Raw genomic sequence first — 26271 nt, forward strand, 5'->3', positions numbered from 1 at the left:
ACACACACACACACACACACACACACACACACACACACACTGAGCATCAGTAGAAACATGGGCACTAGCAGTCCCATTAACAACTCTGCCACTGCTCAGGTTAGCACTGACACATATAGCTGCTTTTGAATGCCAATAAAGAGGTAAAAATAGGTGCAGGGTGACTCAGACTTTGGTAAACCCCCACACACACACACACACACACACACACACACACACACACACACACACACACATACTGCCTTATGTCCTCTTTGGGGGCGCACATGAAAACACCCTACTTTTGGGAACACCACTTTCTGAATGGTTTAGAGAGATGCCAGCAAGTGGGATGTATCACCAGAAAAATCTAGATTATGAAAATCACCTCAGATTTTCATTTAAAATAACTTTTGTCCAATTAGAATTTTTACCTTGAGATTGAGGACAAATAATTTTAATGTCAATTTTGGGGACTTTAACTGTACACAGATACACAAACTCATAAAAGTCACTTTCAGGTGCCTCAAAGTCCTTTGGGGACAGAAGTCTATGCAAGTAATTTTAGCATTTATTTGTTGCTATGTTTGAGTTATGAGAATATAAAACCTTCAAAATCAGTCTCAACACTGCTCCTGAGTAGCTCTTGACATATCTTAAGAAACTTATTCTTACTTAACTTTTTCAACAGAAACCAAAACAACTGAAGGATGATGGCTTAACTAATGACCAATCCTTGCCATACTTACACGTTTTATGTTGGTAAGACTATCAACAACAGTTGGGATTCAATAAAATTCTACTGGAAACAATTTGTTCTAAATAAGATTAGACTCAATATGTTAGCCACATTTTCACCAGAATCAAATTTGCATGAAAATGAACATCACACAACAAACTAAGTTTTGCTGTCAAAACATGTTTTACTAACATGGTTAGACACATACAAATGGCTCCATAAGTTGCTGTTTAGGTAACAGGAGGGGCCAGCCTCAAAAGTGCTACTATTTTGTAAACAGAAACAGCTTGAGATGACAAGAACACTTCAACTATCAGTGTACACCAACAAGTATACTTTACTAGGGTACATTTTAACAAGAGTTCAAGATTTTGTCCATTAGTCCAAGTAACAAACTGAGTCCATTTCTTCCAAAAGAGAAATATAAAATGAACAATGCTTTGTAAAGAACAAAAACTATTGTTTAGCACAAACCCTTCTCTTCAAGGCAGTGATTCGATTTCTGACGTAATTTTTTACACCAGTCCAGCTGCGATCTCTCAGTGCGACGGGCTCTGCATTGATACACCGCAGACAGTCAATCTTTTGCGGTACCTTGCAAGTGCGTATGAAGTCCATCATGTGTCTTTCCACAGCACGTACCTCACGGTCATCCCACTTACGTTTAGAGTTGTCTCTGTTTGGAAGTGTCTGTGAAATGTCTATAAAGAAAAGAAAAAAAGGTGATGTCAAGTTACCTTTCTGTCAGTACCAATGTTAAATGTGCAAGGTCAACAGTGGTCAAGTGACAAATAATGGAAGACCATGAATAGGTTTTACTACACTAGTTTTCAATTTTAAAACACTCCTAAAAAAGGGGCATAGTTTGTGATTTTAAATTACATGTAAATTAATTTGAACTTATATAAATAAATTATGGATGAGGCATGTTAAAGGGCATATTGCAGGTTAAAGACAACCATTTAGAAATGTATAGTAAAAAACCTTAAAAACAATATTCTGAAAGAAACTCTGAAACCACAGAGTCTCCTGAAGACGTTGTAGTATAATTTTTCTTACTTTTGCATTAAAAACCAGCATTTGAATGCAACTTCACTCAGGGGGGTCACTCTGAGTCTGCCTCTGTTTAACATTAATAAACATGGATCAGACTGTTACTCCTGTCAATAAAGAAGAAGAAAATCTGCATTCTTATGGTCCTCAGACTTATTATTATGAGCTTGTTTGGCAAGATAAATAGGATGGAATAACAGCCTTAGGAGCAGCGGAGGAGAAGCGAGGAGAAGCAGAGGGGAACTGAGCAGCTGTACCAGTAAGTGCCCGCTGTTTGCTTGTGATATGTAGCCGAATGCTGTGTTCACATCAACAGTTTTAAATAAGATCAGCTGACTTAAAAAATAAGCAGCTGTTATAATGTGTCACATAGAGAAAGACAGAGGTTTATCAGCGCTCTATCAACTAATCTAGAGTCAGAAAACAAGACAATGCTCAGCTCACGTTTCTGTCGGGCTGAATCTCTGACAACTTTGTCTTTACGTCATCTGCCACTGGGAGCTGGGCTCGGGCTGCTGCTGCTGCTGCTGCCGCCAGCGAAGCGATTTGCATTGATGGGACTGCACCCATGTCTGACACCTGGACCTGGCTCTGGTATCCCATCCTAAACTCCATAATATCGCCAGGCACAAAATCCTCACGAAAATGAGCACCACAGAGAACCGTGTTGTGGTGACCGATGCAGAAATAAAGTCTTGTCTTCTCACCTGCACAAAGTGAATCCGAGCACAAAGCTAACTCCATTCATCTTCCTATTGGGGAAAAAAGAGGACTCCATGTCCTGTTAAGCTAATTTATCTGTATCCATCACAAATGCAGTTAAAGGAAACGCCTTAATGAATGGCCAAATTCAATCATAAAACAATAAAATCGACCCCTAAAGTCCACTCTCACTCACTACCACCTGTTTTTCATATTGGCTCACAGCGGAGTGAAGTGACGCGAGTCCCTTTGGTGATGTTAAATGACACCATGTTGAAAAAAAGAGTGTTTTGAACAGCTATGCCGAAAACAGCCACTTCTTCCTCTAATTGTCGCCCTTTATCGATGTATAACACATAAAATCAATGATTGACTTATTCTACAGTCATTATTTGACAATGGTAAGTGTTAATTTACAAAAAATTGAACCTTCAATATGCTCTTTAACTACTTTTACTAATTATCCACAAAGGTGGCAAAAGTACTTACACTCTGTACTAACAAGTACAGATACTTGTGTAAAAGTCACTGGTAAAAGTTGGAAAAAAAAAGTTATTCAACTCCTTAATTAAGGGTAAAAGTAAAAAAAAAAACACACTGAAATTTACTTAAGTACAAAAGTAAAAATGATTACTATGTTAATTATACACAATACTTGCTTGATAACTTGGCAAAATGAAAAATAAACTAAAAGTGCTGTCAATCAATTGAAAACTTTAATCTGCTTAATCATATTTTTAGGCTGACATCCCATGCAGCTGCAGGAGCAGCAAGAGGTGACAGAGCTTTTTTATCCCACAGACAGTGAAGGTAACATGACTCTACTGGAGATAGAAATTACTGAACAGACTGAAGCTGCTGAAGACTGACCGGACCACAGCTTTCTGTCTGATGCTGTCAGTCACTGTGGAGCTGTGATGTGATATCAGGTGACAAGTCAGTACAACTCTGCTTCTGTCGTTTTTAAGCTGCGTTGTCATGTCCGTGGAAGTTGAATAAAAGTAACAGGTTATTTTTAACTATGCAAGGAGTGGAAAGTACAGGTTTTTGTGTTCAAATGTAGGGAGTAAAAGTAAAAAGTTGTCAAAAATTAATCAATCAAGTACAGATACTTGAAAAATCTACTTAAGTACAGTGACAAAGTATTTGTACTTTGTTACTTCCCACCTGGTTCTCCAAAACAACAACCTGCTATAGGATGGCTACAGCAGCTGACTACTGTGTATATTCTGTCATACCCAACTTTGGGGTTTTACTGGATACATTACTGTCACTTAGTACAAAAAATGATTCCTATTTCATTTTTACCTTGATCTAGAGAGGCATCAGAAGAAGTGGAGAGAGGTGGAGATGTGACCTCTGCCTCATGGTCGTCCTCAGCTGTGGTCTCTATGGCTGAGCTGACATTGGCAAGCTCATCCTCATCACTTGATACATCTGGTTCTTGTGAACAGTCAACTTTTTCTGAAGTGACAATGTCAGAAAAGTACAAAAAGGACACTTTAGGAAAAGTAGCCTTGAGACAAAAACTCTCAATGGACTTCCTGCATTACTTAAGTTATACATTTACACAAAATAATTTTGTAAATAACATGATCATACACAATGCCTATGAGGAAAAATATGTAAAAATAACTGATGGACTAAATTTGCATCCCTCCAGTGTGAAACAGACTATTACAATTCTTCATCATTAAACTTAAATAACCAAATACAGTACAAAGAGTATAGTACAGGTAAAGAGCAGTGATGATGCATTTCTCATGGGATAATAACCATGGCGTTTATCTAACCTTAGTTGTACTAATATACACACATCCATACCTTCAGGGTTAATCTCAATGTCATCAAGAGCTTGACCTTTATACTGTGAGAGGGTCCCCTTCTCCACTGCCAAAAGCACTTTGCTCATTTTGGCGAGCTGTAGCGTTCCCTGTGGCAGGCGGTAATACTGCCTGTGCACACGAATGTCATGACCGAGAAAGTCTGCAAGCTGATCTGATTCATTTTCTTGAAGATTGAGTACCTGAGACATGGTAGCTATGTGCTTTCGCAGCTTTGTTGATGTTAAGGCCTCCGGATTTTTAGCACCACTCTCCCTTGCAAACTTTTGGATGCATTCTCCCCCTCTATAAGCAGACAAGGCACCTGGTCTAGCGAACATGTATATGTTCTCTTTGAGGACTCCGCACATCTCACGAGTTTCAGCAAGGAGCTCCATGGCTGACAGCATTGATGGCTTTAGCAGCACTGGGACTCCTCTTCCTCGTTTTCCCCTGATTTCTACTCTAGTGAAGAAATCACACATCTTCTTCTCAAGAGGGGTGAGACAGGCTTCCATGTCCGCATTGAGTTCTGACTTTTTCCTTGCCATGAAAGTGGCCAGCTCCATTCTTGACACCTCTCCTTCTCTTCTTCTGTTGAAAATAATGACCTGTGCCAGCGTTACTTTGGCAAGCGTTGCATAACTGTGTGCAGAGGGAGACAGTTTCAGCATTCTTTCAGCAACATCTTTAACCTTCTCTAAGTGAGAGTCCAAACATTTGACATCTTCAGTGAAAGGTAAAATTGGTGGCGCATTCCACTTCAACTCTTTCATAGTGGTTGTTGCACCTCTGGTTATCAGTGCCTTCCATCTGAATTTTTTAATGGTCTTGAATTCGCGAGCATATTCCACCAGGCCGTCATCCCTGTCAACTGTGGACAGATTCTCAGTCTCCACCAGCTCACAAAGTACACCCAGACTGTGGCCAACTTTTAGGGCTAAGGAAGGTGTCTGAAATGTGTTGTTCTCTGTGTTGTATCCAGCCAACTCTTTCACTGCAGATATCACTCTGTTGAAGTTGGATGGATAGATGAGTTCCTCTGCTTTCCGTATAGGAGTTTTCTTCTGAGCAACTACTAATAGTCGCCCAAGTTCTCGAAGTCTTTGTCTAATCAAGTCATGTCGGTTCTTTCTGGACCCATTTAGATCAAAGAGGTGTTGACCAAACTGCAACAGAAGTTTGTCATTTTGGATGGTCTGAGTGACCTCATCATAGCTCATGCAGGAAATCACACTCTTCAAGCCCTCACTAATCTCTTGGACAACAGCAGTTTTAAGGGCACATTTGGATCGAACTCGCTGCTTCCCAGTCCTGGATTCATCATCGGTTTCTTCTCGTGCTGGACAGATTTTCATGTGCTTCCACAAAGTCCTCTTGGCATAGAGTCCTTGACAATGAAAACAATGAATAAACTCAACAGCAGATCTGGCTTTTCGAGGTCTGTAGCAGGCCTGGAGCTCTCCTGCTCCCTTACTCACAACCTGAGCATTATAGGCAAAGTTTCCACGTCGTCTCAGAATATTTAATGCATTACGTCTCTCTTTTGAGTTCTTTGGAAATAGAACTGCTCTGGCAACCTCTTTTACATTTCCATGCACAGCTTCCAGGTGTCGTGCAATTTTTGAAGAAGGCTTGAGGCAATAGAGACAGTAGTTTCTTTTGTTATACACTCGACGACTTCCAGACTTTGAAGGAGGACATACTTTGATTGAGTCAGAAAGATGTTGGACTCTGCTTTTCTTTGGAGTGCTTGACATTATCTTCTCTAAATGAGGAGATGAGCTCTTTCTCTTCCTTGGAGTGTTGGAGTTCCTTTTCTCAGGGTTGTCTCTGGTTGGGTTTTTCACAGGAGTTCCAGAATCAGTGGCTTGACTTGCTGAAGACAAAAGGGGATATTGCAGAGATAGCGGAAGGTTTTTTGCAGCTGGATGGATTTCTGTGTCCTCATCAGACACAGAGTCTGGAACGTAGTCTGAATCATTATAGTCTGTGTGATCAGATTCATCTAGGGAATCTTCCTTATATGCAGGGGCCTTGAGGAAAAAAAATGCAAAGGTTACTGCGCTGTGTTGATCGATTGCACTCTTATTACATAAACTTTCTCTCTTTTAGCTGTATATGAGAAAAACAGGGTAGATATACCAAATTCTATTTAAATAAGAGATAATTTACACATCAAATTGTACACTACTGTTACGACTCAGGATGCAACAGTACAGGTGTTTATCCTGTACCAAGTGAATATAGACATTGTGGTCTGGTTTACAAATTCCTATGACGAATACACTTGGCTGTAAAATGGCAAGAGAATTTGTGAGATCGTTACCATTCTAATCCATGCTCACTGCTTAATGCATACCCAAACAAGGTGAAGCAGCTTTTTGTTTCGAAGCTCTCCACCTGCAAAACAATCTTTTTGAAGACTTTAGGTTTGCTAAATTCAAACCAATAACCATAAGTTGATAGTTAAAGTAGGGCTTAAATCATTTCTGTTCTCCGTGGCTTTAGTATCAGCCTCTATAATCTGTATTTATTTGCTTGGTCTCGTTATTGTATTTAAAAGGCAATCAATTGAATGAAACATTTAAAAAAAAAAAGTCCTTTGTTTTATTGTCTTTTTTACACCAAATTAAAAAAATCTCATATTTAAGTAGGTCAAAAACACTAACTGCACTACTGCCAGTTAAACATTAATGACCCAAACTCATTGTAAATCCATGTGTTAAGGTACACACCAAACTGGGACTTCTGTATACTGTTACAACTTGACTTATTATTGCAGGAGAATACCTTTCTTTGTCTTAATGACCTCCATTTAGAGTCATCTGCTGAAAAATCCTCAGAATTCGGACAAGCTGACAATGATGATGATGACGAACACATAGCAGGAGCTCTTGTCTGACAAACAAAAAGATAAAAGCATTCCAGTATGAATAAATCTTGTATAAAACAATAGGCAATACAGACCTTTTAAAGTAAGAGTTAGTGATAGTGGTGTTTTGGCGGAATGATTTATGACCATTTCCATTCACTACCATGATAATAAATCACACTTCTATCCTCATCCCAGATAATACAATTATGGAAATAAAGAAGAAGGTTTATTTCTGAACAGCATTATAAAATCGACAAAATAGTGATAAATAGAATTATGTATTTATTTATGATGCCAAATGATAACACTGATGTCATCCATCTTGTGGAAAACAGCTGAAAACCAAATAACAAGCTAAAGTTAAAATGGAGTAGTGTCACCTTTGACATTGCTGCTGGCTCTCCACTGTCCACTGGATCACTGGCCATTGATGATTCATCCGCCAATGAAGCGTCTGATGAGGCTAGTGGCTAAAAAGACAAACCAAACTTTCTATTTGAAATATTCAAATTCAGTTTGTATTTAGAAAAAGGAAGATGCATAGCAACCCTTTCACTTCTATTATAATGCTTGATTAATTAAGAACATGTGAGTAATTGTAAAAATTGGCCCCAGTCAAGTTTGTACATACTTGAATATCATCACACTCGTCCTCAATGGCATTATCCAGGGGAGATTGTGAAGTCAGCTGAAGAAAAGAGAGAAAATCAACTAAAGCAAATATGAAATTCCATCCAACTACAATGACAAAACTTTCAGTAATATTAAACCAACTGTTATCAAAATCAAAATGTTGATAATGCCTTGCTCTTAAGTCAGCTAGTCATAAAAGAAGGCACAGTATCCTGTCTCTAGAAGCTATTAACATGTACTGCATGAAGTGAGGAAGCTGCATTGCATTTATAGCCTTGGTTTGCACTAGAAACAAATAGATTAAGTAACATAAAATATTCATCCAAACATTCCACAAATCTTGTGCTGGGAATTTCTTTACATAGTTGTCCCAATTTAAATATTTTGTGCCAGAGGTATTTCACCAATTTGGAATTGGGGCCTGAAAATAAACATGTCCCCAGTTCAGAGACCAAAGACTTTTAATTCCATTTTTTTTTTAAATCAGTGTGTATGCATGTTCAGAGTTGCAATTCTTGAGTACAATTTGGAGCTGTCAAGGCTGCTTTAAGTGATATACTTTTATCAAAGTGTTGAATAGTTCTAATAGTCATCAGTATTATAGAGTGTTTGGTCAGTAAACCATATCTGTCCCTCTCTCTTACTGTTCAGGCAGAAAAAAGGAGAAACATGTTCTGGAATCCCATTGCATCCCATTGGGCTGGTTCTGTCCTCTCTCTATGTTACAGTTTGACAGCTGTCAGTTTCTACAGTCATGATTCCATGACTAAAGAGTTGCAGTGACAAGATAGACAAGACAATTGTGAACTGTATAAACCCCATAAGTTGTACACAGTATATATAACTGAGTTGGCATATAAAAATAAGGTAGTAGAGTGGGCAAGACTTTAAGCAAGACTACAGAATTGTGCCTACACAGAGAGTTAATTACATCAGCACCTAAGTAGCAAGTTTTTTTTTTAATTAATTCAGCCTTATTCCCCACATTTGCAGCTGTCATCAGCTACTCACTGTACAGAGTGACACATCTGATTAGGAGGTTGAGTAGACTGAACTGAATAAGTACCTTAACCTTCAAATTTACTTTTAATTTGATCATTAAACATTTACTTGCAAATATTTCAGCAGAATTTTGGAATAATCACTTCAAGTTCAGTTCCCTTGCAGTGAATCTCCTGGTAATACACATGATGAAAAGAGTTTGGCAGATAGCAGTGTTCACACTACTCACAAGAGCATCCAGTTCTGCCAGTTCTTGAGCCAGCCGTGCACGTTTTAACAAAATCGCGGTATGTTGTCTCTCTTTAGCATTTCGCTGTTCCTCTGCAATTTTGTGTTGATTGAAGCATTCCTCGTGGTGCTTTCTCAGTTTGGCCATTCGAGACTATGAGGACAGAAATAAATTAGATAAGACCTTGTTGAGCAAAACAAAAATTACCTGAATCAAGACACTTAACAGTCAAAAATGTGCAATGGTGTAATAGTGATTACATTGAAAGATGAAAAGTGGCTGTTATTTGCCCCTGGATTGCTGCTGAAGTTGATCTTATCTTTCATTACTGATGTATCCACAGGACCAGATAAAAGCTAAAAGACAAAAAACATATATATATATGCATGAACACCCTTTGACCAACATGAAAATGTATCAAACTTGGACCCTATGCACCATGTGAAGGAAAAAAAACTGGTGGTTTCAGGTTGACAACTTAAGTTGCACTGCATTGCTGATTATGAATTGCAATGTTTTGATATCCTGCAATCTGCACATTCACACTTCTACTGTAGCTCATTAAGTTAAGTTCATCCTGTTCTCTGGCAACCCTGACCCCAGGTGGAGAACCACTTTTGTAGAGATCACAGGAAGTGTACAAAACTTCTATATAAAGTATAGAAAATATTTGTTGATTTCAAAATAAAAAAAATCATAGGCACAAGGGCTGTCATTTTATTTTCAAGTTTCGAACATTTGTTGGGACACGATGTGAAAAGTTCATGTTTGAGCTGTAATTACCTGTTTGAAATGTCAGCTGCAGTCTCTATTAGTGCATCTGACAGTGTGATATAGTTTGACTTGTGATCCAAACTAGGGCGCACTAAGAATTCACTATAATTGCATGCCCTACTGACCTATCACTAAATGAGGGACAATAATTAAGGACAAGAGCAAGCAAAGCCGTCCTGAGCAGACAGTCACAACACCAAAACATCTGAGAAGCAGCTTGTGGAAGTATTTTGGGTTCTACACTGTGGATGGCAAAGTTATGGACAAAGATAAAGCTGTTTGTCAACTTTGTAAAAAGCAGCTAATTGGCATGGCTGCACTCGAGCTGAGAGGTGTTATCTCTCTAGCGACACCTCTTGGCTGGCCTGGGAACGTCTCAGGATCCCCCAGGAAGAGCTGGACGAAGTAGCTGGGGTGAGGGAGGTCTGGGCTTTCCTGCTTCGGCTGCTGCCCCCGCGACCCGACCCCGGATAAGCGGAAGAAAATGGATGGATGGATGGCACTCGAGCTGATATGCAGCCAGTCATGCAGTTAGTGTTTACACCAGAAGCGCCGCAGCACGTTTTAGCTTTGCCCCAGAAGTGGCTTAGGTCTCTGCGGACAATACGCAGCAAGCCTGTTTTTACAATTACCAAAGAGCAGATTGAATGGGTATGAAGTCAGACAAAGAAAAGGGAAGTAGAATCTGGTTATTTTTCTAAATAAAACACCCTGACTCACGATCATAAAAACACAGAAAATAAACGATTTTACTATGTAGCCTGCTCATCCATAGCAGACGCACATAAACAAGGGAGGAGGACCTAATCAAAAAACATCTAAGCAAGTAAACATGATCAGGCAGGGAAAACGCTCGACTGCTGAAATACTTTTGAAAAGCTGCTGATGAGAACTCGATAGTGCACACGAAGGAACAAAAACGTTGAGCAGCCGCTAATACAAACTTGTGGGCTCACGTATTCAAAAGATTTTACAAGGTCCTTTAAAACTTGACCTTTTTGAAGAACTGACAGTCCAATAAGGAACATATGTAGTGGAATAATCAGAAGTGTGTAAAAGCCCAGTTAAAAATTCATTAAAAAATGGATCTATTTAAATTCTATTAAAAGCTATTTAGTGGGCTTTATGTCAAGTCTATTAACAGACTTTCAATCAAGTTAACCCTAAGTAGTTTGTCAATCAGCCACACTTTTGGGGATGTTCAAAAAGCACACACTTGCTATCCAAACTTAATTGGGGACGTCCCGTTAGATGAAGCTGTCAGACACCAGTTTACCACACTACATGCCGAACTTGTAGTGTGGTAACTAACAAACAGAATCTGTCCCAATAACTGACAAGAGAAGAACTTACAGACTCAGGCTACTTGGTCTGCTCTAAGAGTGTGCAGAGGGCTCATTCATACTCACTGATCCACTATATACAACACACATTACCAATAATGTCTAATCCCTGAGAGACTGAGTGGTCACAAAAACACAATTTTAGAAACCAACAAGAGTTGAAGTTTGAATTTTAGTGTGTGAGGATGAAGGTGACTCCATTCGATGTCAAGCCTGGGAATATTTTAACTACTCAGGGTTAACAGACAAACAACCATGATGAACTTAGTTAAGTTGGACAGTCATACCAAACTTTTGGGGTCATTCAATACACACACACTTGCAAAAAAAAACCTAATTGGGGACGTCCAGCAAGATGAAGCTGTCAGGCACCAGTTTGTTAGTAAAGCCAAACTTTTGGGGACGTTTGAACACACACACACTTGCTAAAAAAAACCCTGTTTGGGGACGTCCCGTTGGATGAAACTGTCAGACACCATTTTCTCAGTACAATCCAACTTGTTGTGTGGTAACTAACAAACAGAATCTGTCCCAATAACTGACAAGAGAAGAACTTACAGAATCAGGCTACTTGGTCTGCTCTAAGAGTGTGCAGAGGGCTCATTTATACTCACTGATCCACCATATACAACACACATTACCAATAATATCTAATCTCTGAGAGACTGAGTAGTGTGTTATGATCTGGCTCCTACCTGAGGTCTGTCACTGTCATCCACAGTCGGCTCCAAAACATCAGGTGTTGATTGCTGCTGGAAATAGAAAAAAAAATACAATTTTAGAAACCAACAAGAGTTAAAGTTTGAATTTTAGTGTGTGAGGATGAGGGTGACTCCATTCATGTCAAGTCTGGGAATATTTTAACTACTCAGGGTTAACAGACAAGCAACCATGATGAACTTAGTTAAGTTGGACAGTCATACCAAACTTTTGGGGTCATTCAATACACACACACTTGCAAAAAAAAACCTAATTGGGGACGTCCGGTAAGATGAAGCTGTCAGACACCAGTTTGTTAGTCAAGCCGAACTTTTGGGGACGTTTGAATACACACACACTTGCTAAAAAAAACCCTGATTGGGGACGTCCCGGTAGATGAAACTGTCAGACACCATTTTCTCAGTACAAACCAACTTGTTGTGTGGTAACTAACAAACAGAATCTGTCCCAATAACTGACAAGAGAAGAACTTACAGACTCAGGCTACTTGGTCTGCTCTAAGAGTGTGCAGAGGGCTCATTTATACTCACTGATCCACCATATACAACAAACATTACCAATAATATCTAATCTCTGAGAGACTGAGTAGTGTGTTATGATCTGGCTCCTACCTGAGGTCTGTCACTGTCATCCACAGTCGGCTCCAAAACATCAGGTGTTGATTGCTGCTGGAAATAGAAAAAAACACACAATTTTAGAAACCAACAAGAGTTAAAGTTTGAATTTTAGTGTGTGAGGATGAAGGTGACTCCATTCATGTCAAGTCTGGGAATATTTTAACTACTCAGGGTTAACAGAAAAACAACCATGATGAACTTAGTTAAGTTGGACAGTCATACCAAACTTTTGGGGTCATTCAATACACACACACTTGCAAAAAAAAACCTAATTGGGGACGTCCGGTAAGATGAAGCTGTCAGGCACCAGTTTGTTAGTCAAGCCAAACTTTTGGGGACGTTTGAACACACACACACTTGCTAAAAAAAACCCTGATTGGGGACGTCCCGGTAGATGAAACTGTCAGACACCATTTTCTCAGTACAAACCAACTTGTTGTGTGGTAACTAACAAACAGAATCTGTCCCAATAACTGACAAGAGAAGAACTTACAGACTCAGGCTACTTGGTCTGCTCTAAGAGTGTGCAGAGGGCTCATTTATACTCACTGATCCACCATATACAACAAACATTACCAATAATATCTAATCTCTGAGAGACTGAGTAGTGTGTTATGATCTGGCTCCTACCTGAGGTCTGTCACTGTCATCCACAGTCGGCTCCAAAACATCAGGTGTTGATTGCTGCTGGAAAAAGAAGAAACACACAATTTTAGAAACCAACAGGAGTTAAAGTTTGAATTTTAGTGTGTGAGGATGACGGTGACTCCATTCATGTCAAGTCTGGGAATATTTTAACTACTCAGGGTTAACAGAAAAACAACCATGATGAACTTAGTTAAGTTGGACAGTCATACCAAACTTTTGGGGTCATTCAATACACACACACTTGCAAAAAAAAACCTAATTGGGGACGTCCAGCAAGATGAAGCTGTCAGGCACCAGTTTGTTAGTCAAGCCAAACTTTTGGGGACGTTTGAACACACACACACTTGCTAAAAAAAACCCTGTTTGGGGACGTCCCGTTGGATGAAACTGTCAGACACCATTTTCTCAGTACAAACCAACTTGTTGTGTGGTAACTAACAAACAGAATCTGTCCCAATAACTGACAAGAGAAGAACTTACAGACTCAGGCTACTTGGTCTGCTCTAAGAGTGTGCAGAGGGCTCATTTATACTCACTGATCCACCATATACAACAAACATTACCAATAATATCTAATCTCTGAGAGACTGAGTAGTGTGTTATGATCTGGCTCCTACCTGAGGTCTGTCACTGTCATCCACAGTCGGCTCCAAAACATCAGGTGTTGATTGCTGCTGGAAATAGAAGAAACACACAATTTTAGAAACCAACAAGAGTTAAAGTTTGAATTTTAGTGTGTGAGGATGAAGGTGACTCCATTCATGTCAAGTCTGGGAATATTTTAACTACTCAGGGTTAACAGAAAAACAACCATGATGAACTTAGTTAAGTTGGACAGTCATACCAAACTTTTGGGGTCATTCAATACACACACACTTGCAAAAAAAAACCTAATTGGGGACGTCCGGTAAGATGAAGCTGTCAGGCACCAGTTTGTTAGTCAAGCCAAACTTTTGGGGACATTTGAACACACACACACTTGCTAAAAAAAACCCTGTTTGGGGACGTCCCGTTGGATGAAACTGTCAGACACCATTTTCTCAGTACAAACCAACTTGTTGTGTGGTAACTAACAAACAGAATCTGTCCCAATAACTGACAAGAGAAGTACTTACAGAGTAAGGCTACTTGGTCTGCTCCAAGAGTGTGCAGAGGGCTCATTCATACTCACTGATCCACTATATACAACACAGATAGCCAATACTTTCTTATCTCTGAGAGACTGAGTAGTGTGTTATAATCTGGCTCCTACCTGAGGTCCGTCACTGTCATCCACAGTCTGCTCCAAAACATCAGGTGTTGATTGCTGCTGGAAAAAGAAGAAACACACAATTTTAGAAACCAACAAGAGTTTAAGTTTGAATTTAAGTGTGTGAGGATGAAGGTGACTCCATTCATGTCAAGCCTGGGAATATTTTAACTACTCAGGGTTAACAGACAAACAACCATGATGAACTTAGTTAAGTTGGACAGTCATACCAAACTTTTGGGGTCATTCAATACACACACACTTGCAAAAAAAAACCTAATTGGGGACGTCCAGCAAGATGAAGCTGTCAGGCACCAGTTTGTTAGTCAAGCCAAACTTTTGGGGACGTTTGAACACACACACACTTGCTAAAAAAAACCCTGTTTGGGGACGTCCCGTTGGATGAAACTGTCAGACACCATTTTCTCAGTACAAACCAACTTGTTGTGTGGTAACTAACAAACAGAGTCTGTCCCAATAACTGACAAGAGAAGAACTTACAGACTCAGGCTACTTGGTCTGCTCTAAGAGTGTGCAGAGGGCTCATTTATACTCACTGATCCACCATATACAACACACATTACCAATAATATCTAATCTCTGAGAGACTGAGTAGTGTGTTATGATCTGGCTCCTACCTGAGGTCTGTCACTGTCATCCATAGTCGGCTCCAAAACATCAGGTGTTGATTGCTGCTGGAAATAGAAAAAAACACACAATTTTAGAAACCAACAAGAGTTAAAGTTTGAATTTTAGTGTGTGAGGATGAAGGTGACTCCATTCATGTCAAGTCTGGGAATATTTTAACTACTCAGGGTTAACAGACAAACAACCATGATGAACTTAGTTAAGTTGGACAGTCATACCAAACTTTTGGGGTCATTCAATACACACACACTTGCAAAAAAAAACCTAATTGGGGACGTCCAGCAAGATGAAGCTGTCAGGCACCAGTTTGTTAGTCAAGCCAAACTTTTGGGGACGTTTGAACACACACACACTTGCTAAAAAAAACCCTGTTTGGGGACGTCCCGTTGGATGAAACTGTCAGACACCATTTTCTCAGTACAATCCAACTTGTTGTGTGGTAACTAACAAACAGAATCTGTCCCAATAACTGACAAGAGAAGTACTTACAGACTAAGGCTACTTGGTCTGCTCCAAGAGTGTGCAGAGGGCTCATTCATACTCACTGATCCACTATATACAACACAGATAGCCAATACTTTCTTATCTCTGAGAGACTGAGTAGTGTGTTATAATCTGGCTCCTACCTGAGGTCCGTCACTGTCATCCACAGTCTGCTCCAAAACATCAGGTGTTGATTGCTGCTGGAAAAAGAAGAAACACACAATTTTAGAAACCAACAAGAGTTTAAGTTTGAATTTAAGTGTGTGAGGATGAAGGTGACTCCATTCATGTCAAGTCTGGGAATATTTTAACTACTCAGGGTTAACAGACAAACAACCATGATGAACTTAGTTAAGTTGGACAGTCATACCAAACTTTTGGGGTCATTCAATACACACACACTTGCAAAAAAAAACCTAATTGGGGACGTCCAGCAAGATGAAGCTGTCAGGCACCAGTTTGTTAGTCAAGCCAAACTTTTGGGGACGTTTGAACACACACACACTTGCTAAAAAAAACCCTGTTTGGGGACGTCCCGTTGGATGAAACTGTCAGACACCATTTTCTCAGTACAATCCAACTTGTTGTGTGGTAACTAACAAACAGAATCTGTCCCAATAACTGACAAGAGAAGTACTTACAGAGTAAGGCTACTTGGTCTGCTCCAAGAGTGTGCAGAGGGCTCATTCATACTCACTGATCCACTATATACAACACAGATAGCCAATACTTTCTTATCTCTGAGAGACTGAGTAGTGTGTTATAATCTGGCTCCTACCTGAGGTCTGTCACTGTCATCCACAGTCTGCTCCAAAACATCAGGTGTTGATTGCTGCTGGAAAAAGAAGAAACACACAATTTTAGAAACCAACAAGAGTTTAAGTTTGAATTTAAGTGTGTGAGGATGAAGGTGACTCCATTCATGTCAAGTCTGGGAATATTTTAACTACTCAGGGTTAACAGACAAACAACCATGATGAACTTAGTTAAGTTGGACAGTCATACCAAACTTTTGGGGTCATTCAATACACACACACTTGCTAAAAAAATGTTAACCAAGTTAAATTCATTTAAGGCCTAAATGCATCCAAAGCATGATACCACCCAACTCCAGGGCACATCATGGAAAAGCATGTTACATTAGTTCTCAGTCAACCAAAACAAATGTTATCACAATTCATTTTGTAATAATTCCATCAATTGAAAACAAAATTCAAACATTTCTTTAATTTGTTCAAATATCCATGACTTGCTGGTGTACCTGCTTGCGCCAAGGCCAGTCTGCATTTCCATAGTTGTAGGTAACTTCTTCACCTGGGGTTATGTCTTTTATTGCAAACAAGCATAGATGTGGCATCCCACCAATATCAATCGTTTTCATTTGGCTTTTTGTTGTCATCGTTCACAAGCCTTCCCAGCGACTCATCTTCAACTGATGCATCAAGACTAAAGAAAAAGAACAAAGTCCAGTTGAAGTTGCCTACATGGTTTGTATGCAGTGGTTAGCATAGTAAGAAAGTTGAAAATATCATGTAAAATTTGGAAAAAGAATGATTGGAGAGAAGGGAATGTTTGATTTCACAGCTGAGCAAGCCATTGAAGTATGATATAAATCTAAAGCTGGGCAAAAACAAAGAGAAAATCTATACAATTACAAGACCTATATGAATAATCTTGGTATCAAAACAAAGGTTACTCTTGTGGAATTATTGTAGAGGTGAAAGCATCACATCTACTAGGGCTGATAAAATGAAGATTTATACTATATTTCAATTTTCGTCTGAAAAACTGTACTTTATTTAGAGTGAATATCCCTTTTACATGAGGCTAGTGAAGACATAGAACTCTAATTCAAAGTGCTTGTGAAGCAGCTCAGTGCGGAGTTTCACAGAGATCAGGTGAACAGGAAGGAGTTTTAGGAGTTTAAGCATAAAAATGGCCATTTAAACATATTTAACCATCAAATGTCTCATTTAAGTTTTCTCGTATATAAAACTGTACAAATTATGGCTGGGCGACATGGCCTAAAAATGTAGTCATGCTAATTTCTGACTATATCACGGTACACAATATCTCAATAATTTAAAAACTCCTCAAGAGTACTTCAAGAATGTGTCATTCTCACCTTTTGATGCATCAAATGACACCAGTATAATAGTTTAAGTCATCTCTGCAAGACTTCTCTACATTAAATGGTCCTGTTTGTAATATAGTAGTCAGTGGTTCGGATTTTTCTTTTCATTTGCATGGAAAAAAGGGGGAAACTACCCATGTCATGCATTGATTACACATGCAAGGAAGGGGCATATTCACTTTTACTTACCAATAACTTTTCCCTTTCCACTCAAAATCAAACAGGAACACTGCTTCTGTGTCATCATAGTGCCTAAAATGAAGGGGCCTGTCCTGTTTGAGAAGGTTGCCACGGTATTCAACCACAAAATCTCCTTTTCTGAAAGCCTCAGTCGCAAAAACCCCTCGACCTTTAAAAAAAGGAAAAAAGCAAACACTTTATCAATATTTCTCATCTACTACAGCAGCCTGCCATATTTTTAATCAGAAGCTATTGTTCTGGAAGCTACAGCAAAGCTGTGCAACGATATTGTGTAAGAGCAGTGGTTTCCAAATGCTGGGCCATCAGAAAAGTCCTGGTGTGCCTTGGAAGTATTCAAAACCGGAGTATTACTAAATTCACAATTATACAACAAGTAATGAACAGAAGTGTGGACATCTTTTGATTACAAGATGCATCATAATGCCGACATAAAGGCTTTGCATTGATATTGAGACAGGGCATGATCTTGCAGCAGGGAAAAAAATCAGGGTGTGCAGCAGCATAGGGTGGAGTTATTCTCGGAGCATCTGATTCATTAATAATGTATGTACAGAAATTTTAACAAAATATTACCAAAATGACTCAAAAACACGATATAATCCAGCTCTCCCAATCCACATAGCGTGACAAAGTTACCATTAAAAATGAGATATGCATCAGATGCAGTGCTGACTTAATTAAAAAACATTCGATAAATCAAAAATCTAAAAACTAACCTTTGTGCAGATTGATAAAACGCTCTTTGAGTCCAGCCTTATCAATTTTCGAGTGAATGTGTTGCTCTGCATCTTGTTGTGGAGTGACTCGTTTTCTCTTCCTCTCTCTCTCCATTGTACCTCCAATGTGAGCCATCTCACCTACTGGAGAGAGAACTTTAATCTATTAGTATCACCAAGATTAGTTAACAGATTCTCAGTTAACTAACATGTACCATTCAATAGTTTTGTAAATGCTTAATTTAAACAAACAAATAATTTAAACAATGTGTTGTCATTACAATACACTTAACACAATGTCTTATATTAAAGTTCATGCCATAACTGATTGAAAATCTCAGTGCAAGACCCTCCAAGGTATAACGTTAAATAGCAGTTCATTCTTATCAATGCAATCAGCAAAATCTACTCGAAATTCAAAGAGTCATCCCCTCCTCCAAATACTGTATCATTAGTTATAATCATAAACTGTAAGGTCATTCACAAAAAGGTTCACTAAGACCAGAGCTAATCTGAGCAGCGGCTCCCTCAACTCATCTGTTCCAAACTAACTAGTGTACCTGTGCGTCATCCATTCCGCTAGCTTACCTTAACGTTAGCCTGCAAAGCGCCGCTATGGTAATGCTACATTAGCGTCGCTAGCGTCGTTAGCATCGTTAGCGTCATTAGCGTCGTTAGCGTCATTAGCGTCGTTAGCTAGCGTCATTGGCGTCATTAGCGTTGTTAGCGTCATTAGCATCGGGGCTAAAGCACCCAGATATCTGCACCAATGCAACAGAAACTCGGAAGCGGCACATTTTAACTGATGTCTCAGTCATTACACGGCTGGATGTTGGCACACTGCACAAAACCCTGCTATTCCAGCACAATGTTTTGCTTACCTTAGAGGGTAGCTCCTTCCTTGCATCCTGCTGTCACTCCAAACAACATTGACCGTAGCACATGCGCAGGGCTGCCGGTTAGACACGCTTCCTGTCGGGGGATGGGCTATGACGCGAGACTTCGCAAAATTTTGCTTTGCCCATTGGAGTTGTCCTTTGTAATTGTGTGTGGAATGAATTGTGCATTATGAGTGTTTTACACTTCAGTCAACCGTGACTATCATTTATTGTGCAAGTCACCAGAGTGCAGGCCTTGTATTTATTTATTCATATAATAATATATTAGTAATAATAAGAATACAATACATAATTAGTAATATAATAATAATATAAGTAGTAAGTTCAACTACATTCACAAATACTGCTCACCTCATAAGCAGTATTAATTACAATTCTCATAATACTGAAACCCATCCAGCAGTGCTTTATCCTTCCCTGTATGGCATGTTGATAATTAGGGCCTGTTTTATCAGAAGATTATTGGAACAGTTATCAAAGCAGTTGGCTAGATTTGTGATATAGAAGTCAAAATGTGTCCCACTTCCATTCAGCTTCGGTTAGATCAAGGTTGGATTAGTCTGCTTGAGAAAGACAAAAACAAAGGATGCATGGTATAAAAACTTATTACCTCTATCCCAGAACGTTTGGATTCATTTGACTCTGAGTAATAGAGAAATATATCCTGAAATCAGTTTTGTGTAGAAGCTTATTATGATTAATTCCAAACCTAAGTGATCTGTTACACATCAACCACAGCTAACAAATTCTTCATGTTTGGATTTAAAATCATCTAATTCTGTACTCTGCATCTAGATTGAGTTTCTTGAGTTTCAAGGCTTTATTGTTGTCAGTCATTGAACAGTATGTGTCTTTAATGTTTTTGTTCCTTCAAATTATATACTACATATCCTGCTTCAAAAATGAAAGGAAAAGAAGAAGAAAAAGAATTAGTGGTATATGAACTATAATAACTAATAAAATCCCTTCATTTTAGTAAGTATGTAACAATGATAAATTAATTCCAAATCAACCAAAATCTACACATAACAATGTTTATTTTCATAAAGCAGGAAGGTGGGTGTAAAATGGTTGTTGGTGGGCATGTAGGTCTAGAGAAGATCTATGTAGGCTAACCAGCGATAGCAAGCTATCAACATGGTTTGCTCTATCGATGGTTCATACAGACAGGGACAAGTTAATTTCAGTAACTTGCAGAAAAAAAATCAGCAAGTCATAAATGGAGCTATGGATCTAAGATCATAAGATCACTCTCTAAAATTGACAGCTTCTCCCTCTCCATTGACAGCTCCTCAAGTCTCCTCCTTCCCTCAGGTTAAGAGTCTGGGTGTCATCTTAAACAGCACACTCTCCTTTCAGTCACACATTATTAATATCACCGGGTCTGCTTATCACCACCGAAATATGAACCATCTCTGCCCCTCCCTCACTTCTCACAGTGCCTCCATCCTAGTCCACAGCCCGCTCCCTCACACCCTCCTCCTCCATCCACCTCAGCTTGCCGTCTGCCCGCTTCAGTACCATGGGGAGCAGGGCCCTCAGTCACTCTGTGCCCCATCTCTGGAACTCTCTCTCCCCAGACCTCCATAACTTGAACTCTCTTTCTCTCTTCAAATCCAGACTCAGAACACACCTTTTCAGAATCGCTTGTTTACTTTAACTTCATTTTGCCACTTTCATCTACTTCATCATTGTCTGTTGTGCACTGCTGTTTTTTATAGTTGTATTTTTTATTGTTGTATTGTTTTTTTATTTTATTGATGTTATTTTATTGTACAATGTCCTTCAGTGTTCAGTGATCTATCATCTATCATTATTATTCGCAAAAACAGTTCAAGCTCAGAGTAGATGGAGAGCATTTGTGAACAGCAGTTTTCAGATTTTGCCACGGATTATTGATTGGATTTAGGACTGGACTTTGATTTGGCCATTCTAACACATAAATATGTTTTGTATTACCGTGGCCCTGGCTTTATGTTTAGGGTCAGTGTCCTGCTTGAATGTGAACCTCTGCCCCAGTCTCAAGTTTTTTGCAGAATCTAACAGGTTATCTTCCAAGATTGCCCTGTATTTTGCTCCATCCATCTTCCCATCAACTCTGACCATCTCCCCTGTCCCTGCTAAAGAGAAGCTCCCCAAGAGCATGAAGCTGTCACCACCATGACAGTGGGGATGTTCCGTTCAAAGTCGTTTGCAGAGTTAATTTTTTTCCACACATAGCATTTTGTATCGGACACAAAAGTTCGATTTTGGTCTCATTTGACCAGAGCACCTTCTTCCACATGTTGGCTGTGTCTCCTACAAAGCTTCTGGCAAACTGCATACAGGACTTCTTATGGTTTTCTTTTAACAATGGCTTTCTTCTTGCCACTCCCTAAAGGCCAGATTTGTGCAGTGCACTACTAATAGTTGTCCTGTGGGCAGATTCCCCTACCTGAACTGTGGATCTCTGCAGTTCATCCTGAGTCTCCATGTGCCTCTTGGCTGCATCTCCTTTCAGCCTGTAAGTTTAGGTAGACGGCCGTGTCATGGTAGGTTTGTAGTTGTGCCATACAATTTCCATCTCCAGATGATGCATTGAACAGTGCTCTGTGAGATGTTCAAAGGTTGGGAAATCTTTTTTATAGCCTGACCCTGCTTTAAACTTCTCCACAACTTTATCCCTGACCTATTTGGTGTGTTCCTTGGACTTCATGATGCTGTTTGCTCCTCAATTTTCTTTTAACGAACCCCTGAGGCCATTACAGAACAGCGGAATTTGTAGTGGGATTAGATAACCCCAGACTCTATTTAGTCATTAGGTCAGCATGCGATAATTCAGCAATCATCAGGCAACTTTTGAAGGCAATCAGCTGCACTTAGAGGAAACAGGACTGAATGCTTTTGCACACTGCACTTCTATCACTGTCAAACATAACAAAAATAACTCTACTTGCATGGACAAAATTTCCTGGACAGATTCATATCTAAATGCATTACTATTATTTTACTAAAGCGAGGTAAACCAGCTGGATACACATTCAGGAATGATACACGTCAGAGAACTGCATTCAGCGTTGTTCCTACTATCAAAAATATGTCTTTATTCCTTTGATCTGTAATCATTTTCTCCCTTGTGGTATCAAAACTGATATCAAGTATCATATCTTTTTAAGTATCTGTATTGAATTTGAACACTAATGCATGCCAGTCTGTGATTGCTTGGTTTAGCTAAATTATCATACTGTTTGACTGCCATGAGCCACCGTACTGTGTACTCTCATCCAATCAGAATGCAGTCTAGTTCACTTTCCCTTGGGTTCTGTACTGCAATTGCCAGTTACTCCAGACATAAATGCAGTCACGTACATTTGGTGCGATCATTGACAGCAGTCAACTTCTGCAGAAAGGCTTTAAGACGCAGGCTTAGTAACAGTATCTATGTGCTTTCAATAGTTTGCATTACATAGGAGCGCACCTTCACTTAGCTCAGTGGTTCTCAAACTGGGGAGGACCCTCAGGGGGGCCCAGAGTTATCACAAGGGGGGCTCAGCAAAGCTACCAAACAAAGTAAAAACAAAAACAATGAAATATAATGAAGTCTTTGGCTAATGAAGACAGATCATGATGTGCTGTGTCTCAAAAGTCAAAATATTAGATTCTGACAGTCTGAAGTAGAACAAGTAAAGACATCTGAGACACAAAAGGGATCCTGTTGATATTTCAGAGAAAAAAAATCTGTTGTGCACAAGTTAATTTACAGTTTACACAGACATTTGTTCTTATTCTTTTTTAGTTGAGATGTCACACTGAAGTTGCAGTTCTGTATTGGTCTTATAGATGTATGCAATAAGATGCATAAATGTATTTGCATGGTTGATGGGGCTTGAAAATATTTTTAATTATAAAAGGAGGGCCCCATGAAAAAATTTTCAGGAAACACTCACTTAGCTAATCTTGCCAACTTGATCTTCAAGTTAGTGCAACTTGAAAGTTTGTAAAAAGAATTAAGTTTCTCAAATTTAAAAAGCATGACTCACAACTGTACTTAACTTTAAGCAAGTTGGGTTTGTTTAAAGTTAAGCAAACCCTAGACAAATACACATGACTTGAGCAGATGACACCGGTACATGTGCTACTGTAGTGCCAGCTACATTTCTAGCTATGGATAGCACTGAATAAATACGTGATATCTTCACAGTCAGACTTTATTTTTGCTGAGTTATCATTTACTGTGTATCCTTCCAATTACCCTGCCTTTGGGGTCGTGCAGTTCCACACACATCCACTAGGGGAAATGTAGAGTTATACACAGATTGGGGGCAGAGGACCACACACACACACAAAATCTCTGAAAAATATCATTTTTGGGGACAATGGAGATTTTAACATAGAAACCCATATTAGAGCATGCTGAATGCAACTGCAATGAAATCTAATTGGGGACCGTGGTTTTGGCCCCCAAAGGCAATGGTGCCCCCAATCAACTGGTGTGTGAGCTGATGACATTCCCCAATTTGGACATAAGTAAGAACACACACACACACACACACACACACACACACACACACACACACACACACCCCAATCCAGGCTCCAGCTCACGTCTGCGGCTGACAAAATGTCCCACTCAATCATGTTCTCTTTTTCTCCCCTTCATTGTCACCCCACTCTGCTACACTATCGCTGCAGACACAAAACACCTTCCTCTCTCTTCACCCTCTTTCTAATTCTTCTCTTATCAAAAAAACAAACAATCCATAAATCCAAATATGACCATTTTGTTCCATACGCCCATGTCATAACTCATACATCTTTGACTGAGCCGCGAGTTTGTGTATAGCGAAGGCTGAAATTGCTTTTTTGTGTGTGTGCCTTGAAGGAAAGTGCAGGTGTTGTAATTGTTTGCCTCTTATCACCACTGTGAGAGTTGTGCAAAGTGTCAACAATATTCAGGAATTGAAGAGGAATGCAAACAGCAAATGAGTTGCTAAAGCACAAAAAGCTTTCTCTAGATGTAATTTGATGATAGGAGTGGGGGCATTGTTTTTCTTTTCCATTAAGGTGAAAAATGCCTCATATCTAATGAAATTTCCTTTCATTACCTTTTACCATCTCGCTTTTATCAAGCTACTCACTTTTTTTTTTTTATATTTGCTCTTTGGGCAGGTGTGGCCCATATTTGCACTCAAACACTGAATCTGATCTGGAGAGGAAGGGAAGCTTTATATGAGTATCAAAGAGCTGGCATATAAAAAGGCCATTTATTACTGCTGTCATTGGATTGCTAGGGGAACACAGTCAAGAGACCGCCATGGCAGACTGTTTAAAAAATAGATTATAGAACCTGACAGGAAAAATTTAAATCTTTCTGGTTCACTCTCAGGTTGGGGCCCGAGTTGGTTTTATTCAAAATCTGTTTCTTTTGTGTGAAGAAAAAAGTTCCAAATGTTTGGCATATGTTCCCATGCTTGTTTGTTGCGTAGGAGGAAGAACTTCATGCTGCCTTATGTTTTGTAAAGCTTCATTTGGAAGTTGTGTATTTACAACACTCATATATAATCTTTGCTCAAAAACGGCTACCTGATTTGTGAGAAGGCTGCTCTTGAGGCACCAATCCTCTATGCAGTAACGCTAAGATAAAATGTGCTTATTCAAAGTCCTCTGACAGAGTGTAATGTTGTGTTAGCATCCAAGCAATTAGCACAGCTATAAAGGGAAAGGTCACTGTTTTGATGGATGCATTTGATCTGCACGGAGAGGCGTGTTCTCAGTTTTTAAGCAGCTCTGATTATGTCACGAGTTATTTCCATCCATCTATGTGAAGGATACCATCAAGCTAACAAGATATCAGTAAAAAAAAATGTCTGTGCTCACATGGATTTATTAGCATGGAGTAGATTTTGCATAAAATTTTTAGATACTTGTTTATCTTTCTAATCTCCATTGTGATATTAGTCTTTGAACAATGAGATTTTAATTTCTACACTACATCTCAACGCTATTGTCCAGGTCAGAGCCGAACAGAAGTTGTCTTAAACAAAGACAGGTATTATTTAAAAAAGATCAGTGTTTTTAATTAATTGAAAATAAAATGCTGCATTATTTTTCCCAGAAAGAAACCACTAATTTTGCCCAAAAAGGTCACCAGAATAGATACAATATGGACATTCCTCAACGCCCTTATTGCTTCATATTTCTTCCTTACACAAAACTGAAAAACCACAGAAAATCCTAAAGTTGATGAATAAGTAAAATTAAGATTAAGGGCTCTAATTTCGCGAGCGCAGGCGCACCTGCCCTGCACCGGCTTTCGCTGTGTGGACAGGGCGTGACCGGCGCATTTTGCAAGTTTTCTGCAGTGCCAAGAGAGGCGCACTGAAAGCGCAGAGAGGCGCAGGGGTGCGCTTCCACGCCTCCCTCCGCGCAAATGGCAAAGAGGGAGGAGAAAAGCCGTGAGTGGGTTTAACACAGCTGAGCGCTGTCTTCACCAATCAAATGAGCGCCTCTCCTCACCTTTAAATGCCCTGCAGCCGAGGCGCAGCATCTGATTGGTCTGACTGATCCCTGATCACCGTGGAAACAGTGTGCTGGAAAGACCTGGTAGCGGAGACGGTCAGAGCCGCTGTCCCTGCGGCAGGACAATGGACAGCGGGGCGCATCGGAGCACACAAAGCGTGTCACTGTGTGGGCCAGCTCCCGGGACAGATTTAATCTGTTCCTTTGTCATTAATAGAAGTACAAAATTAAGAGGCAGTTACACAGCTGGCTTATCCATTCAGAATACTTTTGATCCACCTGCACTCCTGGTTTGTCATCGCC

General features: G+C 39.6%; 1 protein-coding gene and 1 long non-coding RNA gene across 2 annotated transcripts; both read right to left on the minus strand.

Moving 5' to 3' along the window:
• Positions 1-977: 977 nt before the first annotated feature.
• LOC141795298 (uncharacterized) lies at positions 978-16877 on the minus strand. The gene is made up of 17 exons (XM_074676125.1): positions 16782-16877; positions 16299-16355; positions 15664-15720; positions 15028-15084; positions 14393-14449; positions 13758-13814; positions 13123-13179; positions 12487-12543; positions 11851-11907; positions 9299-9394; positions 9039-9191; positions 7806-7862; positions 7555-7644; positions 7090-7197; positions 4298-6332; positions 3782-3937; positions 978-1419 (listed from the first exon to the last, which is right to left on the minus strand). Exons 1-17 carry the CDS (start codon positions 16875-16877, stop codon positions 1175-1177), a joined length of 3492 nt encoding a protein of 1163 aa, XP_074532226.1. The 3' UTR covers positions 978-1174.
• A 37-nt stretch (positions 16878-16914) lies between these two features.
• LOC141794780 (uncharacterized) lies at positions 16915-19489 on the minus strand. The gene is made up of 4 exons (XR_012598555.1): positions 19453-19489; positions 18572-18715; positions 17844-18003; positions 16915-16966 (listed from the first exon to the last, which is right to left on the minus strand). It is a non-coding gene; the product is annotated as an uncharacterized LOC141794780 (long non-coding RNA).
• Between the last annotated feature and the right edge of the window lie 6782 nt (positions 19490-26271).

The sequence above is a fragment of the Halichoeres trimaculatus genome, unplaced genomic scaffold (genome assembly GCF_033239565.1).
Source record: "Halichoeres trimaculatus isolate MK-OKI-2021-1 unplaced genomic scaffold, fHalTri1.1 fHalTri1_scaffold_8, whole genome shotgun sequence".
Lineage (NCBI taxonomy): Eukaryota > Metazoa > Chordata > Actinopteri > Labriformes > Labridae > Halichoeres > Halichoeres trimaculatus.